The sequence below is a fragment of the Hesperophylax consimilis genome, chromosome 8 (assembly GCF_061612785.1).
Source record: "Hesperophylax consimilis isolate HC1 chromosome 8, BYU_Hcon_1.0, whole genome shotgun sequence".
NCBI classification, from domain to species: Eukaryota; Metazoa; Arthropoda; class Insecta; order Trichoptera; family Limnephilidae; genus Hesperophylax; species Hesperophylax consimilis.
In genome coordinates, this window is record NC_142843.1 from 19,186,451 (window position 1) to 19,214,405 (window position 27,955).

A 27,955-nucleotide genomic window follows, 5' to 3' on the forward strand; every position below is an offset into this window, starting at 1 on the left:
AGGCGGGTAAAGGTAAGGTCGGGGAAGTGATTTATTAATGCGGGTATAAAAGAGGCCCGGATTATATGAAGGAGGAATAACAGATGCCGGTAGCTCGTTCCACATACGGGCCGACTTGCACAAAAACTTCGAAGAAGCGGCCCGTTCTCACGAAGCCAACATCAAATGACGACGGGTGTTCCGCTTGTGTTTCACGCACGTTCACCAATGCACCGATGATCAATGCTTGTAGAAAAGACTCATCATGCCCACATTGCGTCTATGGAGATAGCAATCGGCCAGAGATGGCAATCGGCCTGTTAACAATGGATAACCAATTAGACGGATCGCTCTCCTTTGCACAGAATCAAGTAAGTTTATCAAGTGTATTTTGGGGCTCCAGCCTAGAGGTGGCTCCTAAATTCAATTGTTGGGCGTACTTGAGATTTGTATAGGGGTAGCAATTGGTCACTATTGAAGAATCTACTAGCCCTGTTAGATTCTTTTCGCTGTACAATATATACATATACTCGTATTTCAGAAGATATTTAATACACATGTTAAGGGACGCACTTGACTTAGGTACTAAACCAGTGATTCTTGAGATTATTTTGAGTAAAAATTTTAGTGAAATTTTGGTATCCGGTGACTTTTTTGATGTTTTCTTAATTTTTTTTTTCTAAAACTATAAAAATCGCCACATGTCGGCACTAGTCAATCACTCACCCTCACCCTAACTGTCTAACTGATTGACCTACTGATTTTTTAAGTTTTTAGTTTTTAAAAAATATCTAAAATTTCATTTGTATTTTTTATTCCAAACAAATTTCAAACCAATTCATTTAATTTGTCATAGAAAATCAAGTACGTTCCTTGACACCCTATATTGAAAGACGTATTGTCCTTCTAATATATAGCCACAACTGATCATACCTTTATACTTCTAGGAATTCTTACCATAATATTATTTGGTTGTGTTTGGTGAAAACAATAATGAATTAAGATTAGCATGTTTAAAGTAATCTAAAATCATTTTTATTTTTCGAATAACCTAATGAGTAAAACCTCAAAATGCAATTATTTAATTATTCAATATTTTAATTATTAATTTAACAATTATTTAATAAGTCAATATTAGCCATGCTTAAAACGAAAATTCGAAACAGAAAAATCAGAATAAGATACGATGTCGCGTCCAGGACGCATTTAGGACGACCTAGATGCAACCAGGATACGAATCCTGGTTTCATGTCCTAATCTTTTTCTGTTTTAAATTTTCGATTTAAGAATTGTTAATATTGTCTTAAATAATCAAAATAATTTTGTAAGATTAGGAAAATACTTCAGTACCATTGAAATTTAAAAATGGTGCAGTGTGCAGTGTGCAGTAAAACCAAACCAAACCTTTGTTTAATTCTTGAATTGTAAATAGCCAAACAGTGGACTTCACTGTAGTGACGTTACCTTCGGTGCAATTTACGAATATGAAAGCAGACACTTCCACACCATCATTATGAACCCTTGTTCGTATGTCTGTCAGTTTGCCAAATTTACTTGTACTTCCTGGTTTGAAAGCTCTTTGACGACTCTCTCCGGCTAGTAATATCATATTTTGATCCTTTGACCAATAATCAGTTTAGTTCATAACGTAACAATATTATTGTCAATTGTTATTTGTGTAATACTTACCTACATCATAATATGTATGTGCAGGTGACATTTATCGTAGTCAGAAAAAATTTTGATCACACTAATTATTTTGCCAAGACAAATTGGACTGCCAGTTTTCACTATACGTTTTTATCTTTTATTACTGCCATTCGATTCTAGTAGTTGTCAAAGATAAATGGACAGGTTTATTGACTCTTTTACGTCATTAATAATAATACAATATTTTAATTATCATACTAATTTTGTAAACTGAAACAGAAATGGATTTATGTTTTGTGCCTGCATGCTGTGTAGATCAAGTTCAGTGATATTTTGACTTTATAGTTATTTTTCTGCAATTGTTTTAAATAGTCGCCTGCACTATTTTCATGCATAAAATCGTAAATATTTTATATATATATATATGTGTGTAAAAGCCTTAATAGGCGTAAAATAAATAAATAAATAAATATTTTCTATGGGTCACTATGTGATATTTCACCTTGGCAGAACAAACTATTTCACGTAAAAATGTCAAATGAGTAAGAGTCACCTGTTTTCAATTAGAATTAGTAGCAATAACTGCAATACAGTTAGAATTAGTGGCAAATTGATCGTTAATAACTTTAATAGATATCCTTCTTCTTTTATGTTTGAATAATAAATATTAATACATGGGTAGTTATTGTTCGAGGTTTTGCTTATATTAGATGTACTTTCAAGTGATCGTTAAAAGTATGAGAAAATGTATTCTTAATCAATATTCTGAAAAAAACCACCTTAATGTGAATGGAAAAACAAATTTATTATTTTCATTTAGGAATATCATCTATCTATTACAAAAATGCACAGATGTTATCCTTAAACGAAAGTATTGTTGATAATTTTTTGGAACGAAGAATTCATTTTAATATTTGTGTGTCGTAGGTCAGAGTACAGAGTATATATTCAACAATTTAATAAATAAAACCCCAGTTTGTCTTTGTAACATACATATTATTCTTTTGAGCTTTTATTTGCATTTTAATATACAACAAAATATTAAATAAGATAATTTGGTAAAATCAATAATTATTATTATAATTATCAAGAATGAGCAAAATTGTCTTGATCAGGGATAGCGTATACATGTTGTGTGTCATATTGTTTATGAATTTAAATATCAAGTAATAAGATATTCGTATAATGATAGTATAATTATTGTAACTCTCAGATAAAATACATTATTTTCATTAAAAATTCTCATGGAAGAATTGTAGATTATGGGATACGTATACGAATGTTTTGTTAATTTTCACAATTTCTGAAATTTCTGCTTATCGCGATATACAGTGTAATTTTATCAATAAATATCATGTTTTAAGGAAATAGGTATACTTGTTTAAACTTATCACTTAGGTCATTATTTACAAATAAATTTCATTCGATATCGGCATCTCGCGGGAGAAAAATACTTCAAAAGTATCGAGTCTCGTAAATGTTAATCAATTGACTAATCACTGCCTATTCTTATTAAATTATATCACTACGTACGGATTCATAAAATATTAAACTATACATGAGAAAATAACAAACATAAGTCGATTCCAATAAACATTTACAGAGTCTGACTAATCACAAACTAGCGGGAAGGCAGAAGTTCTCAAGTACAGATGCCAGGGACTCTGGTGTCTGGGGTGGAAAACGCATTCGAGGAAAGCAATACATATTTACCGCCAAATATTGCCAAAATTACATTTCCGAAATCTTAATTTAATTTAGATTATTATAAAGAACCTGAATAATAATTTTGACTATTAATTTAACACGTATACTGCTAAGTATAATTCAGTTCCCCCGCCGCCCTGAGCGGGGGCGAGGGTGGACTGGGCCGAGAGGGCTACTAACTATTCTATCTAAAGACGGCATAGTGCAATCGTGTGGAACAACGTGACAAGCAACGGTGACTGCAGACCGACATCCGTCCAGTTTAGTACGTTACTTTACTATAAATGCAAACCTGCCAATGATACATCACAATAGCGTATACAGAATGGTATAAAATATGTGTCGGAGTTCCTTCAAATAAAACTGGACAACCTGTCATCGCGCAATCTAGGTCTCTTCCACATAGCCGATAACTTTATAAATTATTTAGCTCACAGACGGAGAAATGCCGTTAAACTTAAACCTACGACTATTAAGTTTAGTATACTGAACATTCACACGGGAGTACAATGTCAATCGTTATACATGAGTTGAATTAGCCTAGAGCTTAAAGGACTATGGCGTACTCGGATATAGGTCGTCTGTAGCGAGATATGGTAGCATCACATGCGGTACGGGCGCTGCCCGCACCCGCCCAAACCCGCCTCCACTACATACACTAACTCCTACACTATGTACACATAATATACATATACAGCAGACAGGAATGAATCGCGAATTTTATTCATTTATCGCAAATGTATAAATCCTATTCTACGCGACTCGCAACGAGTCTTCGAGAAAAAAACGCCCGATCTAATAATTACACCATTAACAAAATTGTATACATATTCACACGTACTTGCTGGACAGCTGCTTAGCTAGTTCTGTATACTTTAAGAATTTAGAGTGAGGACTTTCCTCGAAGTTTGGCGGCTGCGGAGGGCTGCGGGACCCCGGGGGTGCTCCGCCCGCAGAGGACGAGTTTGCTCCACTCGGCCCACCGCCGTTCTTGTTGTTAGGGGACATGGAAGACCCGCCCGCTTGCTGGCTCGACCTTACGGTCACTGGGTCTGGAATCACTCCATCCTTGACAAAATGCATTTTCGACAAATGGTGCCGATAAGCTCCCTTCGATATGAATGGCGTATCGCAGAATGCACATTTCATTATGGAGTCTGAAGTCATGACAGCGTCATTGCAGGCCCAACTGAATGCTAAAATGGCTCCAGGGGTCGGGCCTGTTTGTGCTGCGGGCGAAGGAGTGGAACCACTCGCCGCTCCGCTAGATGCATTTTGTCCACTCCTATGATTTGGGTGGTGATTCTCAGTCTTATCGCAAAGTTTCTGCAGTGCGGCTAAAGGGTGACTACTTCCCCTCTTACCGGAGCTTGAACCACTCTCGTTCCCGGCTGCACCACCCGAAAGGCTATCAAACATAGAGGAAAGGGCGCCCAAGCTTCCCGAAGGCTTTCTATCTGCTCCAGGTGTGCTTCGAGGAGTTGCCGAGCGATCGCTGGCAGGACTGGCACTGTTCCGGGAAGGACTATGGTGCGGATGTCCCTGAGGACTGGGTCGGGGACGAGGACTGGCGCTGCTGTCCCTGCGTTTGATCAAGTTTGTTGGTAAATGCGACTCTTCATGTTCCGCAGCATGTCTGCTGCCGGGACGGTTTAACCTATTTTCTTCTTCATCTTCGATTTCTTTCTTAATATTAACTGTGTTTTTAGAAAGATTCATTCCTTCGTCCTTATCGTCTTCATCTACTATTTCTTTTTTAACTCTCACTTCCATGCTGTGCTCGTCGTGGGAGTTCATTCTGTCGGAAAGTGGAGTCTGTCCACGTTTGGTCTCAGGGGTTGTTCTCGGAGTCATGTGGTACGAAGGGGGATCCATTTTTCGATCTGGCGTAAGAGACTCCACTCTACTGCTACCTCTTTCTGACATAGAACTAGATTCACTGCCACTTCGCTCCCGACGACCGTAGTTCTGGGCTTGCTGATGGTGGTGGTAATTTCTCAATAAATTCATTGTTTGCGCATCAACAAGCGGCTTTGTATAATCTACGCTCTCATCGATGCCAAGGCGTTTCAGAATGCTGGATCCAATGGGAGCATGTGACGGGGCACCGGGAATACCAGGTATTGAACCATGTCTCGATCGTGAATCGAAACTCTTTTCAATCAACTGTTCAATGGCATTTAGAACTGACGGGGAAGAACTTTTTTCTGCTCCACCGCCGCTTTCTTTTGGGTTGGGGGAAAGGTCAGTAGCGGAAGATGGAGACCTGTGATGACGAGATCCAGGGGATGGAACATCATCGTTGATACTCTTCCTGCCTTCTCTATTGGTTGGAGTAAGGTGTCCAACCATCATTGGATTATCTGGTGGAAGAATATTGTTGGACATGAGAGCATTTTTCAACAAGTTTCTCTGACTGTTTGTGATCGGACCGCCAACGCATTGTCTTATGTGTTCGACAAATACTGCCGTTTCAATTTTATCTCCGCATTTCTCGCAAGTAATGCGGCTGCTCGCACTCATGTCTCGAATTGGTTTAGCTGGCCCTATATTAGATCCATCTCCATTTTTAAATTCATGCTGTGCCCTCTCGAGTTCCAAAAGTTTTCTCACTGGAAGAGATTTTTTCCTTTTTTCTCGTGTTTGTCGTCGCCGTCCACCGCTTTCAGTAATAGATCGCATTATGTGTTCTTTGTAATGTGAATTTTTCACCATGTGGTTACTCAACTCTTTGAGAGAACTAAACGCTTGGTCGCAAACTTTGCATGTAAGTACTGCACTCACGTGGCTACTAGTACCGGTTGCTGGTACTCCGGATGGCGCATTTCCAGGAGGGCCTTGAGTTGTTTTATTATCATCGGAGGATTTCCAAGAAATGATTTGTTCTTGAGAAATAATGTTAGTATAGTGCTGAGTTTGCTGCATGTGACTAGTCATTTCTGCGAGAGATCGGAAACTTTGTCCGCACCACATGCATTTCAATATTTGGCGTGTTTGTTCTGCACCTTTTCCCAACCAAACATCTTGACCTCTAACAAGCTTTCGTGGAAGAGGCATCGTCTCTTTAATCAGAAGGTTGAGATCATTTTGATTTGGCTTTCCCGATCCCCCTGAAGCAGAAGTACTGTTGGAGGAAGCGGATGGAGAAGATGTTGGAGGCATTCTTTGCGGTGGTGGGAGATCTTGACGATCTTGACGATCCTGGCGATCCTGGCGATCTTGGCGATCCTGCCGATCTTGGCGATCTTGAGCCTGACTGGGAGGTACAGGAACATTGACACCGCAGTGCTTAGCTTCTTTCATATGAATTGTCATATCTGCAAGAGTTGAAAAACTTTTCTTACACCACACGCATTTGAGTACATCTTTGGCTTGTTCGGCTCCTTTGTTCAACCAGTGAGATTGCCAAGCGCTGTGCCGTCCAGCAGCTGTACCCGGTAAATTAGTGCCAAGGGCTGCACTTTGGGCCACAGAGCGGAACAGTTCCTCTCCCCCGAGGCGGCTTAGTTCACTCATTTTCTCAAGAGCTTTTGTGGCATCGCCAGGAGTCGGGCCACCATGTTTCACTTTTCCATTCCAATCAGCAACATTGTTGTTCTTTGGAGAAAGGCCAGCAGCGGCAACGGCGGCAGCAAAATAAGGCAAATGTGATGCTACTGGTGATGTCCAGGGAGAAACAACAGGTTTGTATTCTGACTGCCGAGAGTTCTTCCGCGCTGGTGGGGAAGTTGATGAATCTCCGGGACCGCGTTTTCGGCAGCCAACGGACAAGTCAAGAGGACTGTTTTCTGAAGGGCCGCTGAGGTTGACAGCATCCATTTCAACATCGTCGTCTTTATCGTCATCTCTTTTGGTGCTGAAGTCAAGAGCATCAGAGTCGTCCCTCGGCGAAGGAGTTGGAGATGGATGAGGCGGTAGGCGACCAGTAAGCATGGGCAGCAGGGAGGGAGGTGGCGAGCCCCTGCCGCTGAGTAGTGGAGAAACAGCGGAGAGGGAGCCGCCCATGAGACGCTGGTGGGCCTGGTGGGCTGCGGCCGCAGCAGCCCCGAGGTAGGCGGCCATGGCTGCCGGAGGCGGCAGGGAGCCGGGCAGCAGAGCAGCCAGGCCCCGCGCCGAATACGCCGACTCACTGGATGGACAGCGCGGGGCTCCAGACGACTCACGTGAGAGACATCTCGGACTCAAATCTCTGTGGACAAAAGAAAAATAATGTTCATTAGTTTAATTTTTAAAAAATTGCATAGATTCCTATAATTAATAATCAACTTTTCCTGTACCTATCATTTGACTGAGACCACTTTGCATTTCGACTATCTGTAAATTTTATTTGTGTGTTCCGCGTCCAGTTATTCCTGTTAAGATGGTAGCCATGCTTGAGAGTAGGTACCTATTATTCCGCCAAAGCGCGTGAGAGTTGCGACTGTTGTGAGCTGTCAAGTTAGAGTAATATTACGCTAACTACTGTTCGCATAGTTACGAGTTAATACAAAAACCATTCGTAATTTTAAAAAGTAACCCTACAATATATTTTAAATAGGTAGGTATGCAATATGCACACAAGTTCCGCCCTTGGGTACTAGCAGGTATCTACCACCTACGCAGTAGTCGGTGGTACCAATGCACATTAAATTTTAATTATTTAAAAAAATACAATTATGTTTTTCAGATGTTTCATTTATGTTTTTTTTTTTATATTATACAACATTATTATTTTAGTTACTTTCTTAACTTTGTGCCTACTGTAAATGCTTTCAGATCCTTGTAATCCTTTTTCCGAAGCTTCGAAGCTATATAATTTTACTATTATAAAACTAACTAAATCAATATAATATGTAGAAAATAACACTTTGAAAAAACTTATTTAAATAAAGAAATATGATTAACAGAAAAATCTGCAAAGAACAATTTGCTAATACCACAAATTTACGTTTAGGCATTAGTTTAAATTAATATTACTCCTTTTTTTGTAAAATCCTAGAAGGAAATTAAACTACAAAATAAAAATTAAAATATAGTAAAGTACTACTAACTAAGTAAAAATACTCGCAAATCGGCAATTTGTAGCTAGACTTAAAACTAGTTTAATTTTACAAATGGCAGGATGTATTTCATACAAATATCGAGAACCAAATATAATAAGCAGATATGCTGCTCTTCTTCGCAGTGAATTTCAGTAGATATTGAGAAAATATTTAAATTTTAAAAGTATAAATGGGTCTTCGTGATGTTGAAGATTATTACTTTGTCCGCGTTCCGATAGATGGCGGTAGTCAGAACTTTCAGTCTCAAGTGACTGAAACAAACTATCTTTCGATGATATTATTGTATCTAATACAAATTTTATTTTCATTCTGTTTTCTCACTCTTTATTTAAGATAATATGGAAAATTGTTTAGAAAACACATAATTATTAGTAGCAGAAATTTCTATTAAATAAATAGGTAGATGTTCTTTCCTATTCTATTCATAATTCTATTGCCTTTAAAAAACTCGAAATTTGTTATTTTTTAATAAAAAAAATTGCGTTTTACAAAATATTCGCTTATTTTTTTTATAAGTGGGGAGTTTAGAAACAATCCCAAAACTATTCATAGTAAACTTCTATGTAAAATGCCGCTCTTAAAACGGATTCTGTGAAAAATATACAAAAATACGATTTTTGACAGATTTATTAAAAAAACTACAATGTTAATAGAGTTATAATATCACGTGGGAAAAAGACAAAATACGTAAATATTTTACAGTTTCTTAACCAAAAATAATTTTTTTTCAGCACAAGAAGTTTGACTTTTGGGAAAAAATTATTATAAATTAAAAAAATAATATGCCATAAATAGAAAGATTTGACCAAGAAACTTCATAAACAGTAAATTATCTAGAAAAGTAAAGCACAATTTCAAGAGAAAAAACAATTTTGGAGTCACATATAAATATTTTGCTTGTTTTAAAACAAATAACTTAGAAAAGGAAGCTAGAAATGATGAGCGATATTTCTGAAATAATTGAGAAAATGAAACGTCTACCCTATTTATCATACTATAAGTTATATGTTAAATATATTTATAATCACAATGTAAACAAAGAGCCTATAAACAATAAACAAATGCCTGTCAGAAAAAAAACATAAAGTTAATGAAAATATAACGGTACCTTTTTCTGACTGAAACGCTTTTCAGCCGCCTGTCACACTCGACGATCATATTGTAGAAATCAATTTTTACGGCTTTTCTTGACCACTCACAGCGAAGAAACGAACTCAATGGCACATCGTACGACGCGTACGCTATAATAATAATACTGTATCGCCGCGGGCTTTACGGAACAACTTTGACTAGACAACCGCCCCGACGGCGGTTCCGCGTGGAATGAAGCTGGAACGGAACCGCGTGTGATTTACGACCGGCCCGAGCTTCTCTGCATCTACCTCCCTCATTCCCAGGGACGGGGCTATACGAGAGTTAACGCGACAGAATGAAACGGGAAGATTGTCTCGTTGGTTGTTCGATTCGGGGGTGACTCGGCGCATGCGCAAGGTGGTTTGCTAGAGCGAGAGGGTGGAGAAGTTTCTGGAGTAGTTTGTTTGGGGGTGAGTTGCATCTCTCCCCCTCTCCCCGCGAGGAAGTTTGATGTTTATTTATGGTCTGGGCGCGCGTTAAGTCACAGGCAAGACGCGGGAAGACTGAAAGCTTTTATGTTTATCGCATTATGTGAACGTTATGATAAACGCTGTTTTCCAGCGGTGGGCGGAGATTCCAATATCACAAACAGGGCATACCTCGGCGGCGGTGAAAAATGGAAAGGAGTAATTCTGGTATTTATGGGGCTCTGGGGAAATGTCACGTATCAATCAAAGGGGTGCATCGGACATCTGTCAGGAACAGCGGGTCCGGGCTTGTGGGGCTCAGAGGCGGCCGGCCTTTGTAGGCTGGACGCCTTGGTCTTGGTGAATATTATTTAGTGGCGCTTTACTTAACTATTGCAAAATAAGATATGGAATAGTAATCTGTCAACTTTCAAATTTTGAATCTAGTAAGTACAATTATATAGACATATTTCGTTCAATAGATTTATAAATTTAAATGTAAAATGGATTACCACTTTTGCAAAACTCTTCACATGAGTTGGTAATTAGCATTTGTTAATAGTTTAAATAGCTTAAAAAATCGTAGTTTTCATCAGAAACATCGGAATAATTTAATACACTTATAGCAGCCCAGAAAAAAATGGTGAACAATAATGAAAAAAAAAACCTTTCTATACCTCTTAAAATCATTATTGAGGCATTTTCACAAAAGATAAAAAATGTATTTTTCTGATTGTTTTTTTTACATTAACCTTCTCTTTTCGGGAAGGTCTTTTTTAAGGAAAGGAAAAAAATAAAGTTATGGTAAGGTAAAAGGTATGAGGGCTGGGTAGGTATCTAGGGATTAGTGTATCTAGGAGTGACGAACATATAAACATATCCCTCCCACTGCGGCGCAATAAGATGGGTCGAAAGAGCAGTTTGAGAGGTCAAAGGGTCTCCCCAAAGCAGGCTCTCCGATCTGGCACGCCACGCAGCTAGGGGGCAGGCGCATTTTGAACATACCTCACCCAATGAACCCGGGCACCCCTGCTAAATCACCACTTGGGCTTAGATACCAATGGCAGAGGTGTTGGTTATCCAATAATCCAATGGTTCCCGGGACGGCAGTACCCAAACCCGCTTCCCAAATTATCCATCATTATCGTTATCATTATACTGAAAATGTGTAATTTTAATATTTTCATTTTTTGATTAAAAAACGATCAAAACCGCACTTTCTAAAACGGTTCCAACTGGCTACAGCGTCATGCGTCAGAAAACGCCACTGGCTGGTAGGAGGACTGTCACCAGCGTCACCCGGCGTGACGTCAGCGCCACCGAAATTACGTTAAAAACGAAAACGTCGTTTTGACATCAAATCTAAAATGGCAAAAAATTACTTTCAGTATCGTAATTTTTTTCGGGGATAAAAAAAAACAGTGAAAATACTCCTGTAGTTGTTGTCCTAAAAATGTCAGAATCACTTTTTGTAGATACTTCTCAATAATGGTGATATATTCACCATTCGTGTGAACCATGCTTTATTTTTTTTTTGGCTTGACTGTTTTTAACATGTATATATTTATATTTATATTTTATGTATAAGCTGTTTGTCTCTTACCTTTACCAATAAAATTGTTTGTAGGTATTTTTTTTTATTCAAGATTTTCATCCATAGTATAGTCCAGTGGTAACGCATTGGACTGCCATTCCGAAGGTCGCGGGTTCGAACCCGGCGTGCGCAAATAAATTTTATTTGATTAATTTGTGTTATTTCACAAATAATTAATTAAAATAATATATAGTATATTTGCGGCACGTTCCAGAGTGGAAGATACTACCAGTATCGCCCTGGTGTAAGACCACCATTCAGAATTGAAACGTTGCTCCAAATGGCTTTAGCCGTGTTTAGTGACTAGATCTGAATAGCCAGGTACTTCCCCACCTTCCTCTTTCCCTTCCCCACTTACCTTCAGCCTCACAACATCCCCCAATTGGGGATGCCATAGTCTCACTGGCTCCAGACGGGAGCAGTTAGGACTCTTGTGAGGTATTCACTATAAAAAAAAAAAAATCCGCACAGTTCGCTATCGCAGTATTTTTTACAAGACATTGCGATTAAAAAATGTTAAAAATCAAACGTCTACTTTTTAATAATGTTGTTTTTATTACCTGTCTGCATTAGGGTCCTGTATGAGCGTGGCCGGGATGCTGTGCTCTATATCGTGGTCGTCCTGGTGGTGATGGTGCGAGGGTCTCCGGCCTTCCCCTTCTCCATCTCCGTCTTCACCCTCACCATCCCCATCCCCGTCCTCGTCATCCCCGCGGGGGCTTCCTTCCTCGGGACTGCCACCGCCTCCCTCTTCTGCAAACAAAAAAAAGACAACGTTAGTTATAATGTTTTTTTTAATTAAACTAAATATGAAACTAATTGTTGTATTATACAATGTTTTCTTAAAATTATTGAAAATTAATAGTTAAATTGTGTGAATTAGTCGCGGAAAACCATTACACACTGACATGAAATTATCTCAATCGCTATAAAAACGATTTAAAAAAAAATAGAATATCGTTTTTTCAGTTTAAGCCTAAATTTGAAAATGAAACGCTAATTTCTTTATTTTTTTAAAAGAAAGACGAACATTTCCGAGTTACGTATAAACTCGCAATAATTTGAAAATACCACCACAGTGAGCGGAAAATATTGGTTGTGTCCTGATGGAGGACTTAGCCAGGCGAGGAAGTGAACTCACTACGCCTTGGTCGGACCTAGACGCGATGGCAACTCAGCCACTGATCATGCAATGTATTTTTTTTTTTATGAGAAACCCTCTTTGTCATTGTTTATCACATGAAGATAATTCCTAAAGGGACGGAAGCAGACATAACCAATTAAAAAAAAATGGTAATATGGGAACATATACTATTTGAATTTAAAATCGGTTGTGACAATGAGTTTTATAAATACCAGGGAACAAAGAAAGAAGTTATTGTAAGAAATATATTTATCGGCTTAGTGAAAGATGTTATTTAAGATTTTTTTAATATCATGTCAGTACAAGTTGTTTGAAGTGATAATTATTGCTGCTGACGCAAATACTGGAAGCTTTAAGTGTAATTTATGATTTCCCAACTGCGAAAGTCAACAGCTAACTGCAACCGTTTGGCGGTGAAGTTTACACAGCTTATAATCTGTTAGGCACCTTCGATAAGAGACAACGATGGCAAACATTGGGGTAAGTACCCAGGTACTTAAGAGCAGTTTGCGAGCAAGAGTGCGACTCTAATCTCCCACCGTATCATCGTTGCGAGCTTCGAGGTTCATCATTTCTAGAATCTGAGGATCAGTGGCATGCCTCGACTATTTAAAGAATTTGTGATAGAAAATGGATTAGAGCTTATTTTCTAAGCTTTGTTTGTGCCATACCACTCGTCAACGCTTCCAAATGACCTCGCGCTGTGCCACATGGCATTGAAATCCGCGTAAATGATGAAAATTACCCTGGTAGCCAAACTCTGATAGAAGGGTGGACCAAAATAAGGAGAAAGAATTTGGATATGTCATTTTAAGTTCTAGATTATTTCTACAGTTTTTTTTCTAACGCAGCCAGCTGGAATTTGAAAATTATCATAAGATATTTTGCTGGCACCTGGGTAAGGTTTCTTTCATAGCTTAGTTTTCTATTTAATACCAGAGATGGATAACACATGACTGTTTTCAGTAGCAAAGTGTACAAGCATTTAAATGTATGATCTCCAATGCCACTTCAAACGTATAAACTAATTCTTATGATGACTTCCTGGTGTTTTTTTAATACATACTTTGCAATAACGGCCGATTGTTACCTGTATTTTCAAATTATATGACGTATTATAATGTATTTGTCCACTAAGCTTAAATAATACACATAACTAAATGCATATAATTAGTTTGTTTAAACCAAAAATGACCATTATTTTGGATAATCGCCAGAATAAAAAAAATACATCAAACACGTCCCTGCTTAGAATCTGCTACCAGAAGTATTGCAGAGCAAACATCAAACATCTTCTGATTATCCCACGATGTTGACCGCCGGCGTAGAGTAAATAATAGCGAATGGCGGCCGCTTGGAACAATCATAAATTAATTACAAAGCTAAATGAACAGTAAGCCGGGATATTTATCCCGCTATCTTGTTTAGCCATCGCGATAGAACAAAGGGTTTACCGTACAGTCGGTGATAACAATGAGAAAATAAGGATACCTACCATTGAAAGACAGCTTTAAACTGGTAAATTTGCTTTCAAACGGCGGTATTGATTCAAATTACACTAGTAACTATGAATGTGGTTCTCAGAACACGAGCGATTTTAAGACATAAAAAAATATTGAAAATAGTTTAATTTTTTTCGTTTAATTTCAGTTATCACTGTTTAGCAACATGAACTTATGTGTGCTAAATATGCACTAATGCACTAACGAAATATTTATGTTAGTATTCTCCAATAACTTCCATTAGCAAATAGGTTGTATTTTAGTCATGTTAAATTTTCCTATTGGAATAAGTTCATGAAACATCACTGAAGCAAAACTTTTGTAGCAGTTAAACACACACACTGAAAAACTTGGTTTGAGTAATGTTTAATTGAACCGTAATTACCTATCATCTCCCATTACACGACTGTCTATTAAAATGGTGAGTCGCTGAACAATCTCAAAAGCCAAAAGGTACAAAGGAAACTGTGAGTTTGATAAGAGCGGACGTATTCCTCGCACAGTTCGCATCGCAATCACAGACTCATTTCCTGAATAATATAAGAAGCTCCATGCGCGCAACTCGAGGAAAAGCTCCTCAACCTCTCATACTTAATTAGCAGAGGCTCCGGGGTAAGAATTCAATTAACATGAATCATCCCCAAAGGGATGTTCGAATGCGAACCCACCCCCGATTGACGCATGGAAATTGGTCCGCGAAAAACATTAGCCTATATGTAATTAAGGCTGTCACTCGAGACATTCTACACAAATTCAAAAGAGATCAAAGAAAATGACGTGAGCCTGGCGGTAATTTCTCGGTTGTAGGGATGTACAAGATGTTATAAAGAGACGTCAAAACTAAGCGAATTATCGAAAAGGCGCAAATTAATGTTGGTAGCTTCCCAAACATGCTATCTTTATGGAAACTGTGCTTTTATCTTTCATCACTTTTAATTGAAAAGTTAAAATTAATAATTATTATGCAATATTTTAACTAATATTGTTGCTCTGACTAAAAAAACAACCAAAAAATAAAATAAATTTTTACAATTACCTACCTAGTTACCGCATTAGTTACAATATTGAGGTACTTCACTGTGGGTAGCTACTTATCAAAAATACTAATTTCGGTTATCTGCGCGTTAGTTAGTCCTGTGTGAAATCTGATTGAAAAAATTTGCTTTCAATTCAAGCGTAATTTTTGAAGTTTGAATCAGTTGTGTAAAGAATGCAGATATGCGACAAAATTGGTACCTATCTTTAGTATAATATTTAATTAATGAACAAATTGGAACTGATTGGTTAACGTTCACGGGTCTGCGCCACTTCATTGGGAAATCTGTCGATTAATTCATTAAAGGTCTGCAGTCCCGTTTTTAACAGGAATACAAATAAGTTAAAGAGATTTTTAATAAATTAGCAACACTTTACGTATATAGTTTTCGACGTGTAAATGTGAAGATTCACGTATTTCAGCGAAGTAAGCAAGTAAGCGATTCAAAATATGTATCGGAATCCAGAAAATATGTTTGTCAACCTTAATTGCCCGCATAGGATGCAATAAAAAAGCGATTCATCCTGTTAAATATTCAAGAAGCAATCATTAATTCGGGACCCGCGCGAAGTTTCACGCTCGCCATGATTTAGAGGCCCGGAATTATCACAGACTTCACCACCCACCGAGTAAAAACAACGCAACAAGAAATGGAAACATTTCCTGTCTTCGACATCACGATCTAACTTATATCTCCGAGATCTGATGGTTTCATTAGCGGGCGAGATGTAGCTAATAGCCTCGGTACTTACTCCTATATCCCCGGAGATATGGCAAATCGAATACAATCTTTCCCGTTGAAGTTATACTAAAGAGAAATATTGCTCTTTAATCATAATAAAGACTCATTTTATAAAGCATTGTTTTGATGTAGCTTTAAAAGTTGAAAATAATATCTTAACTCTACACCAATAACAAAAAAAACTTTTAAAAAATTAGGAAAGCACAGAATTTTCAAAACAATCTAAAAGTAGCATCAATTGATTTATTTAAATGCTTTTTACAAAACTTTTGTTTTGATCCGAGTCAGAGATAGGAAGCCCTATAAAAAAACTTTAACACTATCCAGAAAAAAGGTGTTCATGAAATAACTTATTATATATATATTAAGTCTTATGTTTGTAAATAAATTAGGAAAACGCAAGATTTATCGGTAACAGAAAAATATGTTTATTTAAAAAAAAATCTCATCAGTTTTAGGTAATTTTTAAAATTAAGCCGAAATTCGTGAATATTTCCGATAATTTTCAGATTTAAAGGAAATTTCTTAATATAAGATATTACTAGAGGAAAGTGGGTATTTTGAATTATGGTTTATGTAGGTACTATTATGGGTTTTAATGTAATTCTGATATCTTGCTTAGATATTTTTCCTTTAAAAAATTTTAAGTATTGAATATTTTTTGTACATTTTGTATTTTTTGGGTACCTGCATTGAATATCATAAAAAAAATTTAGTACTAAATGTAGATTTTTTTTAAAGATTACCTTAATTATCAAACTAAAGTGGATTTAAAAAGTTATCATTTGTTCCTCTCCAGCCAATTATAACATATTGCAATACAGATTTCAGTTTTCTAATATATGAATATTTCTATGTTTTATAAATGTATAAATACAAATACATGTCATAATTCGTTTGACAAGTTCACAAATATGTGTTTTCTAACGTATTATATGTATTTTTATGTATGCTAATTATTTATAATTTTCCCAAAGCCTATTTGGAGATACGTAGGCATGTATAGATATTAGTATAATTCATATGCTGGTAGAAAATAAAATATAAATAACGTCAGCTCACTCATATAACTTAGTACACCTTAGTTCACCGGCAGAATAAAGTAGCAAGCCTCTACACCACCCCATCACGGCTCGCTTGCCGAGAAGTGACAAGAAGGAAATTATAGTGAAAAGTTTATTTACGAATACACCCCAGGAGGACAGAAGCTGGAGAAGATAATCGCGAAGGGGTTGCAGATATATATCACTTGTTTATAAATCTTAAAGATGTTCGTAATGAGTTTTCTTTCCGCATCCAGCACCTCTGATAAATGTTTACCTTGGCAGGTAGGAGATAGAGTAACTTTTTTATGATATATTGTATTGGAAACGATTGATCATTTCAGGTAAGGTAGAAAGGTAGATACCAACTTAAGTGTGGGTTTAAAAGATTTTCTCCAAAGTTAGATTGGCGATGAAACCAAAATTAAATGTTTTCGCGTTAAGCTAAATAAGCTCTCGTGAAATTTCGCGAATCACAAGACACAAGAATCATGCATTAACAAAATAAAACAAGCAATTTTATATTTGTAGTTCGGGTGAAAAATAACAGTACTACTGCGGTTTTTGTTGATTATTGATATGTGTTTTCATAGGTTAGGATCTAAAAAATGTGCGTCATTGTTTCAGGTAATGTAGGTACTAGGAAGAGCTATTTTTAAAGAGCAATCTAAAAACCGTCGACGTTTATTTTTTCATTAAGTCCGATATGGTCAGTTTTCCTTGAATCGCTGGCAACTCGCATACGGTCCCGTGGCATTTGTACCAATCACGAACTGGCCATTTTTATATATCAGGCCAGTAATCACGGCCTGATCCGCACAATACTTCTGCGCTCCCGGAGTTCCAATTATAAATCAAACAGCCCGGTAATGAGAAGGGACGCTGGCCCAAGGAAGAAAGATGGACCTAGTAAACACGTGTGATCGCCCGAGATTATCCGATGATAGGGGGTAATGCATGGACGCACGGAGAAAACAACCAGAAAATAAGAGTGCAAAATCAACCCCTAAGTAAAAATGGACCAAACATTTTTCACCTGCTTGTATTGTCGGATAGAAATAAAATTTTACTTATAACAGTGTGTCTTTTACTTTGCGGAAATGTTGCGGGGGTGTGAGTTGTTTTCAGGGGTGGTTCTTGGGGTCCGCTAGGAGTAATCGCCTCTTTAGGGGCCGCGGATCGCCGGTCCCAGTGGGACCCCCTGACTGATGGGCCCGTCCGGCTTTCGAAAGTGAGCTACTCACCGCCGAGGACTGGCTCCTTAGTTTTACTCCTTGTTTCGGTCCCCGCGAAGTTAAGAGAAATGGAAATAATTAAAAGTAAATAGAAAATGCTCATTTAATTCTCCTAACAAATAGTTACCTACCTATCTATCGACTAATTGAGTTCTGGTGCCCACTTGCTTCGTATAAAATCACTGGTTAAGGTCTTGTATCCACCCTGCCACCTCTGGGGTATAGTGACGTCACACAACTTAATCAAGTGTTGGGGCGAGTTAACTGTGACTTCGTGCGTGACTTCACCGTCCAACAACAACCGACATACCGTGGAACTATTCATACACTGGTATGACCGAGTACTGGGTTGGTAAGTACGTACTTGATACAACACTTTCCAGGTAACCTCAAACTATCAAGTACCTAAATTAGAAGAGTATTTGGTACGTTTATTTGTGTACTTAAATACTAGATACCTGTAAGTACTATCCGACATGGGGAGATGGTAAATTTAAGGTTGCAGTATACTAGTTCTAGGCCTAGGGTTAAAAGTGTTGTTGGGGCTGTAGAAACAAAGGCACTGGTAAATTAGCACGTTTTTTCGGAGGGCCACGTGAAAAATGGACGGATCTTCCTGATGGATAGGCAACACTTTTTCTTCCACTCGACGCAATTTGTTTTAAAGAACATTGGGGTTACGCAACATATTTATTTGTATCGACTCAGTGTATTTGTCACAGTTCAAAGGTGAAAAAAAACAAAGGGATTTACTTGCTGCGGTGAAGCGAATGAAAATGGATTATTAATCAAGGTAGAAGTCCAACGAAACACAGAATGAGAGATTTAAGATTAATTTACGTAAGTATTTAGTACTTAGCATTTTATCTGCTTCGGATTTGAGTGTTGTACATCAGATCAGTAATATAAAAGCATTGTGTGGTAATTTTTAAATAACGTTAATATGATACCGAATCTATAGATATTGAATAATAAATGTACTTTATGACCGTGTTCAGATGTTTCGCCGAGTTATCAATTGTATTTGTGCAATAAATAGTAATAATTATTTGCCTGCTGGATAAACGTACCCAAGCGAGGGCTTGGCCATGTTTTCAATTTAATGCCACACCTCATATAAATAATATCATTGCGACATTATTTGATCGAATCTACCCAGTCCGACTCTTTCCATCTCAAAACAACGATAAATCTCTACTGACATTTAGACCTGATCCGCACGGAGCTAGTAATCTTAAGTCGACTGATTTGAGCGTGTGACTTAATCAAAATGTTCAAAGTATCAAGTTCCTCGTTATTTGTATAACATTGTTGAAAGGTGCCGTTTGTGCAGGATTGTATTTGTTATTTTATTGTTAGAATGGCGAAGATAAGGCTTTAGACAAATTCACATCACGACGGATAGGACGATAGTTGGTTGGAACTCAAACAGGACAATATGTACACATTCTAACGGCAATTTGCATTCTGATCGTATCGATTGACTTACTGCTTTGATCCCGTGTGACCCTTGCTAAATTTATTAGGCACCGCTTAATTTAAAAATAAACACTTCTGAAAATTTTGATAAGAAGCTATTTCGTGAGTTGAAACTTTCGGGAAGTCATGATAATATTTATGCTTCATAAATCGTATAACATAGATGATTTATTTTTGGGTTATTATGCCATGTTGCGCTACCTCCTTCTATAGCCATTATTTCGGACAACATTACAGTGTTCATCATCTGCCAATGCTTAAAAATACCACTAGATATTTTACAAGTACTCGTATGTCGATAGTAGGTAGGTACTATTAAAATATCTATTGATTCTCGGAATACAGCTTTTGTAGGTACCTACCTAATCTGTAGTAGTCCGAGTCTATCTCGGTAGGTAGGTGCCTAAAGATTATTAATTGTTTGAATTTTTTAATCTACAATAATTTGTATCTTTCAGTAACTTTATATTTAGGAATTGACGCGAGATAAAACCGCTTCATTTTTCAAAATAAATGACCGCCGCGCAACAGTTTGCAATTCTGCGAAATCACTTTAGTAGGTCTAGCTTCTTCCCCCGCTAATGCCGGAGTCAATAGTCCGAAATGGATCCATTTCATCAACGTCTTGGAGATTGATTCTTCTCATCAATGTGACTGCACTCCTTTTGCATTCTATTTGCGTTCCTTGCCAGAGCAGCCCGTGGAAGAAAAAAAATCTGTCGCTATGACGAGGGACAGCTGCATGAGATATTCATACAGATTATGGCCATCAATCAACTGCCTTTGCCGTGTTGTATGAAGCTTTAAAAGTTAGGAGTCTAAACAACAATTAAATTTTCATTTTTAATAACGATGAATATATTTTCACGTATTTTTGCCAAATAAAGTTTTTTTTTAATTTACATTTCATTTTAAATAAAAGCGATGCAGCGAAAGATTTAACAATAATTTAGGCACCGCCTATTGTTGATTTATAGATCTGTATTACGCGATAGACTATAATTTATGAAATTTCACAATGACAACTGCAAATCGAAGGGTGTGTTGAAGGTTTATTTGAAGTAAAAGCCTTGAAGAAATACACGACTGCAGTTCACTTGCCGCCCCAAAGGCCGTACCGGGAACACATAAATGTTCTCTATTTCATCACACCGTCCGACCAAAAGATCAGATCACTCGCACAATTATTGCAGCCACTCCGACTCACGATATGACGTGTTTTAGTGCCAGCGAGGAGGGAGATAGATTGGATGCTGCGAGCACCATATCTGGCTGATCATGGACCATCAATTCGACACGTTCGGCTGTTCGAGACGTTTCCACCGAAGCAGTAATGATCGCCGAGACTAAAACGATAAGTGCGAAACACTGTAGCGGAGAACATTCTGGAGGAAAGTACCAGTCAGCCAAATGGGACGACACAGTCTAAGGGACGTCATAAGTTTTATCTTTGCGGCTAATACGCAGAGACGGCTCAGATATAAAGCGATTTAGTGAGCTAGATGTGATAAAGTAGATAAAATCCTCGTGAAACTAGATTCCAACTTAATATAAGCTTGAACTGTTGAGAATAATAATATGCATCAGCTATAACATCCCACGTAAAAAAATCACACGTAAGTGAAATTAAAATCATCACAAAAGGGTTGTCGCAACCTTTCAAATATAATATCACTTGCATCAAGCGTGGTACCAACTTTAATGCACAACGCGTGAAATATCGTGAAAGATTTCAACACGCGTCACTAGTGTTAATTTACAAGATTAGAATCGTAAAATGATGGTTACAAATGAGAGGAGAATGTCAAAAGAGCACTATGAATGGGAGGTTTGTAATGTTGTATAGAAAAGCGTCGACTCCCGTTCTCCCGTCTATTATGATATTCTGCAGCGGCTCTGAAAGCCCAACGAAAGCTTTATTGTTTGACCGTCCGGATGATCGTGATTTCCTACCGATTTACGAGTTACCAGCCCCGATAATACTCCAACCGGGTACCTGTTACCATAGGGCCACTTGCAATTTACGTTTAGCACATAGAATTATTACACAATTCTCTCCACAATGTTGTTAATTTACACCATCAAAGTGTACACTTCTGGGCGAGGTGAAAGGTACAATTTACACGATGAGGAAATAACGGATGTATATACTTAAATAATATGAAATGCTCCCGTTCTAAAGAAATCATCAGTTTATTATCTATTTCTAGATTGAAATTGTTGATTCGTGTAATTATCTGTGCGAGAGGATTCGCGGAAATCGAAGACTATGTATTTACCTGTACATTAAGATTATTTTCTGACGGATACTCTTTTTAGCATTATCAACACGCTTATCTTAACGGTTACCTACTTAGGAACTTGATTAATTTTAATGTACATATTCTTATGCAGCTTTTAATTAGATATAATAAATTCCAAATAATGACACTGTTTTATCAAAGTAAAAAGCCTAGATAAAAAACGGAAGAACCATCAAATCCGTCTTTACATCACAGATTGATATAGCTAGATAAAGGCGCTTCCTTGTTGGTTTGAAAGGAATTCAATTTGCCATTAAGCCGAGTGCGATGGTCCTGCTCGCAATATAATCTATAGGACACTGTCGATTGCATTCCTTAGAACTAGGCACGTCCTCCGGGGTCGGGCTTCATTAAGATTGGGCTCTATAAATTATTCTTATCGCATTCTTTGTAAGACAAAAGACAGCAGCGTCTCTCAACTTTCCTTCACGAGACTTCAAAACTTCTTCTCCTTTATCGTCGCGGCGGAGAAAATCTGCGGAATACAAAGCGTCACCCTCCGATCATTGCAAATATGTATTTTAGAGAAGCTCTGGGAACACTATGCATGGAAATATGCTGGGTACTAGCTACTGGGTAGATAGGGCGAACAATGCGCAGGAAGGTACTGGGCTTCGCGAAAAACTGCTTATTTAAGATATTTAGATACTTTATCTAACTAATCAAAATCTTCCCTATTTCACAAACATGTCTAGATTTAGACAGGGGTGGCTTATAAAATCAAAAATAAGCAAATATGCACGGAAAAATACTTACTGATATAAAATATTGCTAATTTATTAAAAATGATGAAATTAATTATATTCTTGTTAAAAACAGGACTGCAGGCCTTTGACGAATGAATTGACAGGTGTACTAAAAGCCTGTCGGTAAAACACGAATATTTTGTGAGGATGTCGGAACACATGCTAATAAAAATTCTAATATTGTACCATTTCGTTTTTATATTATCAGGAAAAGCACAGCTGCATGAACGCGTATTCAGATATGTTCTGAATGGACTAATACTTAATTAGGTAATGGATTGATAAATCAGCCATAATATTTTTTATCCGTGTGGTGAAATCTCATTATTTAAATTTTTATTTGCCCTGTAAATTTATGTAATGATTTTAACATATTTGTGAAGTAAGTCAGGTACCTAGCTACAATTAGTAAAATGTAGAGGAAAGGAAGTATATTCGGAATACCATTTACATTTTAGGGTGCAGAAAATAAGATAAAAATGTTTTTACGAATAAAAGTCGATTTAAATGTTAAGAAACTAATAGTTTATTAGGAAACGAGAACAGAAATTAAAAACAAATATTACAGTGCTTTTAAAAAATAAAAAATTAAAGAATGAGAAAAAATGCGTTTTTTTAAAAGTGCATGTAATTCGGAATAGTATATTCCAAATTATATTCACTTTTAATATTTCAGAATATAATAGTGTCTTGTTAATTATTTGCAATAATCACATACATACTCTTCTGTTTCGCATCCGGCACATTCATTGTGTACCCAGAGGTTGCACATTAGGCACTTGACCCAAAGTTCTCCCCTTACATCCTGACCGAAAGGACCATTGCAGAAAAAGCACACTGCGTCTTCATCGTTTGGTTTATTAGTTCCAGGAGGGATGACTATATCAGAAGAGGAACTGTCATCAATTACTTCCGATGCAGAAGAATCCGAGTCAGTAGCAATATCTGTCTTTTTTTTCTTTTTGGAATTTTTTGTACCCTTGGGCCTGTTCTTGGCAGTCCTCTTTTCCTGTTCATCTATTAGTTGCTTCTTGTATGGAGAACTTGATATAACGGTTGAAACCGCTGATTTACGCCCTCTATTGGATGTTTTTTTCCTAGTTTGCGGAATCGGGGAAACATCAAATGGGGTAATGATAGTGCGATTGGGTCTTCCACGCGAAGTCGACGGCTGGGGTTCAATCGCGACCAAGGAAGGACTTTGGACTTCGGGTGGACTTTCCATTAAAGCTAATGGACGTGCTTCAACTTCCATCATGGGTGTTGTTGACGCTTCTGCACAATGCTGGACTTCAGACTCTTCAATTTCTGCAGCAAGAAAGTCAGCATCGCTAAGAATATGCCGGTTGAAGGGATAGATTCCACTAACTTTGAATCCATTTGCTGCAATCTCTCCGGTTTGGCATTTGCGATAAGCATTTCCAAATAACTCCGTTATGTCATATACTGACAAAGCTCGTGCGTTATTACGTAGCCACATACGAATTTCTTCGCTATAATAGGCCTTCAGAGGACTCATGAATGACCTGTCGAGGGGCTGAATTTTGTGTGTGAAGTGAGGAGGGAGTGATATTATGGAGACGTGATTCGCTCTAGCCAAATCTACAATCTCCAAGTTTTTTGTATGGCTATAATGACCATCCAAGATTAACAAAACCGGAGAGCTCTCGCTTGGTTTAGTTTTCTCCATGAAATGTAAAAACCATTGGGTAAATAGGTGAGTTTGTATCCACCCAGATGGATGACATACTCCAACAGATCCAGCCGGGGCTCCTTTCATGAGCTGTAGATTCATATTTTTGCGGGGGAAAATTATCATTGGAGGCACATATATGCCTGATGCGCTCATACAAACCACAATAGTTATAAGAGACCCTCGTTCAGCCGAAGTTAGTGCACCGATTTGTTTTTTACCACGGCGTCCAATGATTTTCGGGATTTTACTTTGAACGATAGATAGTCCTGATTCATCTACGTTGAATATACGGTCGGCGGGGTAGTTTTTTTTCTGAATACACATTTTCTAGTATGTCGTAAAATGTGTCCAATTTTTCTTTGGTAAAACCGATGGCTCTTGCAAACGAGGTTCCTGTAGGTTTTCTCATAGATAACACATTTTTGTGTCTATTTAGGAAGCCTTTCAACCAGTATCTGCCAGCAATTCCCGATTTAAAAGGAGTTGGATGATTATTTTTAACAGCCACTTGATAAGACAATCGTCGGATATCCATTTGTGTTAGTCCATAGAATTTTTTTTCCATTACAAGGGCGTAGTCTACCAATTGTTTTTCGAACTCTGCACTAAAAAACTGGTTTTCGGCCAATTTTCTTTGAGGTTAAAGTCAAAGGGTCCGCATCTTTTTCAGATACGAGTCGAAACAAAGTAGTACGTGGGACTTTAAAGTGTTTAGCTGCCATCAAATATCCCATTTTTTTATTGCGAACAGCACTAATGGCTTCACACATATCATTCGAATCCCACTTCTTCCTTTTCTAGTACAAATTTGGTGACGACATCTCTGTAAAATTAAATAAAAGTACTTTAAAAAAATGAATATAATTTGGAATACTATTCCGATTTTGCATCACATTCCGTATTCCGCATTAGCAACATATAACCTAAAAGATCTTTCTTATATCACATGTCAACGTATTAAAAAATGCAAAAACGAAAGCCATACTATAAAAATATAACTCTTTCTGAAGTGATTTCATTTGTAATGTTATAAAATAGTTTGGAATATGGGGTGATTATATTGGATTAAAAACTCACCGAAAAAGTTTTGATAGGAGCAACTTCACAAAACACGTCAGCATTCATCCGCAGACACAGGAGAACTATTATACCGGCCAAAATCAAGGCTCACAGCTTCAACTTTCAATAGTTATATTATTTATTACCGATAGATTCCGCCACCCAAACCGAAGATAAGACGGTATTCCGAATTACCAACAGTATTCCAAATACGCTTCCTTTCCTCTACAGCAAAAAAAATATGCACATAGAAAACTGGTATAAAATACCGTAAAAATATTAAAAATCTGGTCAAATTATTCGTTTTCCTGTTAAAAACGGGACTACAGGCCTTTAACGAATGAATATTCCTCAAAAAGTATCAGTTAGAAGCGAGTGTTTTATGAGGACCGATGAAAACGTATTCATACAAATACTGATACTGTCGCATTCCGTCGTGATATTTATTAGGAAAAGAACACGTGTTCTGGATATATTCCCAATCACTAACATATATTATTTTTTTAACACGATCGTTTTCTACCTATACGTTGATCAAAAAACACTGCTCGAACGCTTTTATTTTTTATTCAGAAAATTCTGTGGAAATAGCGTGCCTTGTACCGATTGCATAATGATACACAGTGGCGCATTCCTTTCCGCAAATCGCGATCGGGGATCAATGAAAAAAAAAAAACACCAAAAAAAGTCACAAGAGGCATACAAGCAAACATTCTCCCTTACTGCCATTTACTCGCCCTCAAAAATGAACGCACACAGCCAGGCGGAGACAGAGGCGTCGTATGTGCAAGTCGAAATGTCTGTTAGCGAGGCATAATCGTGTATGTAAGTATGTTTGTTTGCGGCGCATGTATGTAATTGTGGTTTGGTGAAAGAACCTCTGAGCTAAAGGAGGCGGAGTGAAACTTAACATTTTGACCAATGATTCGCTGGTGGAGCGAACTAATTATACTGATTTATGCGTCCATTGTTCATTGTTATGGCGCTCTCTTCGCGAGCCACTCTGCTAGTTGCGGCCACTCGCACACACGGGGGAACCTCACTCTCTGTGTGTGCGTGCGAAGTGTACATATACCTGTATTGCAGGTAAGCTCAGTCTCATTCTGACGTATCTTGTACGTTCTGTGCTCCTGGTGCATTTCTTCAAAGCAACCCTTATTTCATCAAAAGTGTTACCAATTTCCCGTCCTTAGAACACTAGAAATTTAGTAAAAACGAACGTAGAAACGTTAAAGAATTCGCATAGATAAAACAAACGTAGACGTTAAAGAAATCGCATAGATAAAACAAACGTAGGTGTTGACAACTATTGATTAGTTACTTTTCAGTTACACCCTTGTGAAATATCACAATTTAGAATCGAAACGTCGGTTGCTTGAAATGGCTAAAATTTAATGACCGGATCTGAACTTCCATAAACATACATACCCGCCTTCCTCTTCCCCACCTCCTTCTCTTTCCCATTACCTTCAACCTCATAACATACCCCAATTGGGGATGCTGATGATTGAGAGCATTTGGATCTACTGTACTGTACTCGCATAATTTTTTTTAACTATCATGATTCGGGCATACGGGTCTAGTACTTACCTACTGATTTATCATACGAAACATAACATGGTAAAAGTAAAACATATATATATATAATTTAAAAAACGATATATTCTAACAAAATTTGTTTGATAAACCGTCGTAAAGATGAAGGAAAAAAGTACAACTATTAAATAATTCTTTTGGAAATAAAAGAATATACCTAAGTCCCAATCCTTATAAAAATTATATGGGTGTCATTATTAACTATTTCTAAAAGGAGACATTTAATTTCACCGGTGAACCAACTTTTCAGCTTTGCTTTGTGAACAAAAAAGAGTCCTTAAAACAATTATGTCGTCGATCGGCGTAGGTATGCGCACAGGGAAACCGTAACGGTCAAAATCTCTGAGTATCGAGAGCGCAAATAAAATGGAGGGCATATTGCACATGGCATTCTCGGGCCGAGACAATGCGCACGAGTCGCCGGGCCCGTCAGGGGGCGCGCATTCAGCTGTCAGTAGGGCCGGGGGCCCGGGGCCGCCCTGCGCCCGATACGGTGCGGCGGGCGGCCCCGGGCCCCCGGCCGGGCGCCGCCCCTGACCGTTCCTAACACACACACACACATGCATACATTCTTATATTCATACACAGAAGACGTCTAGGCATATAGAATTCGTGGTAGGCTTACCACAACTATGAATATATTTCCTTCTGTCTCATATACGACGACTTCAGGTGCAAAAGTTGCAAAGGATACCATCGGCGGTACCACGTAGGTAGGAACTTGAACTAGATATTTTAAAATGGGTTTAATTTTAAGAACTGAATAATGAGTAATTTCATTTTATGGTGGCCCGAATACAATCCATAACTATTGATGGTTTTCTAAATATTTGGTATTTCATCAATATATTCAGTATTAGA

General features: G+C 37.7%; 1 protein-coding gene across 4 annotated transcripts in view; it reads right to left on the reverse strand.

The window, feature by feature from the left end:
* Nucleotides 1-2,688: 2,688 nt before the first annotated feature.
* The window catches only part of LOC149421681 (protein tiptop-like), a 480,936-nt gene continuing 455,669 nt past the window's right edge, over nt 2,689-27,955 (reverse strand). For 3 of the 4 annotated variants that reach the window (XM_089635010.1, XM_089635007.1, XM_089635008.1), the window contains 2 exons: nt 12,074-12,266; nt 2,689-7,525 (listed from right to left, as the gene is read on the reverse strand). In XM_089635010.1, the coding sequence (XP_089491136.1) occupies nt 4,168-7,525; nt 12,074-12,266 (3,551 nt within the window). In that variant the 3' untranslated portion in view covers nt 2,689-4,167. Of the gene's footprint in view, nt 7,526-9,486; nt 9,682-12,073; nt 12,267-27,955 lie in introns of those variants that run through there. The other variant, XM_089635011.1, reaches the window with a different exon arrangement.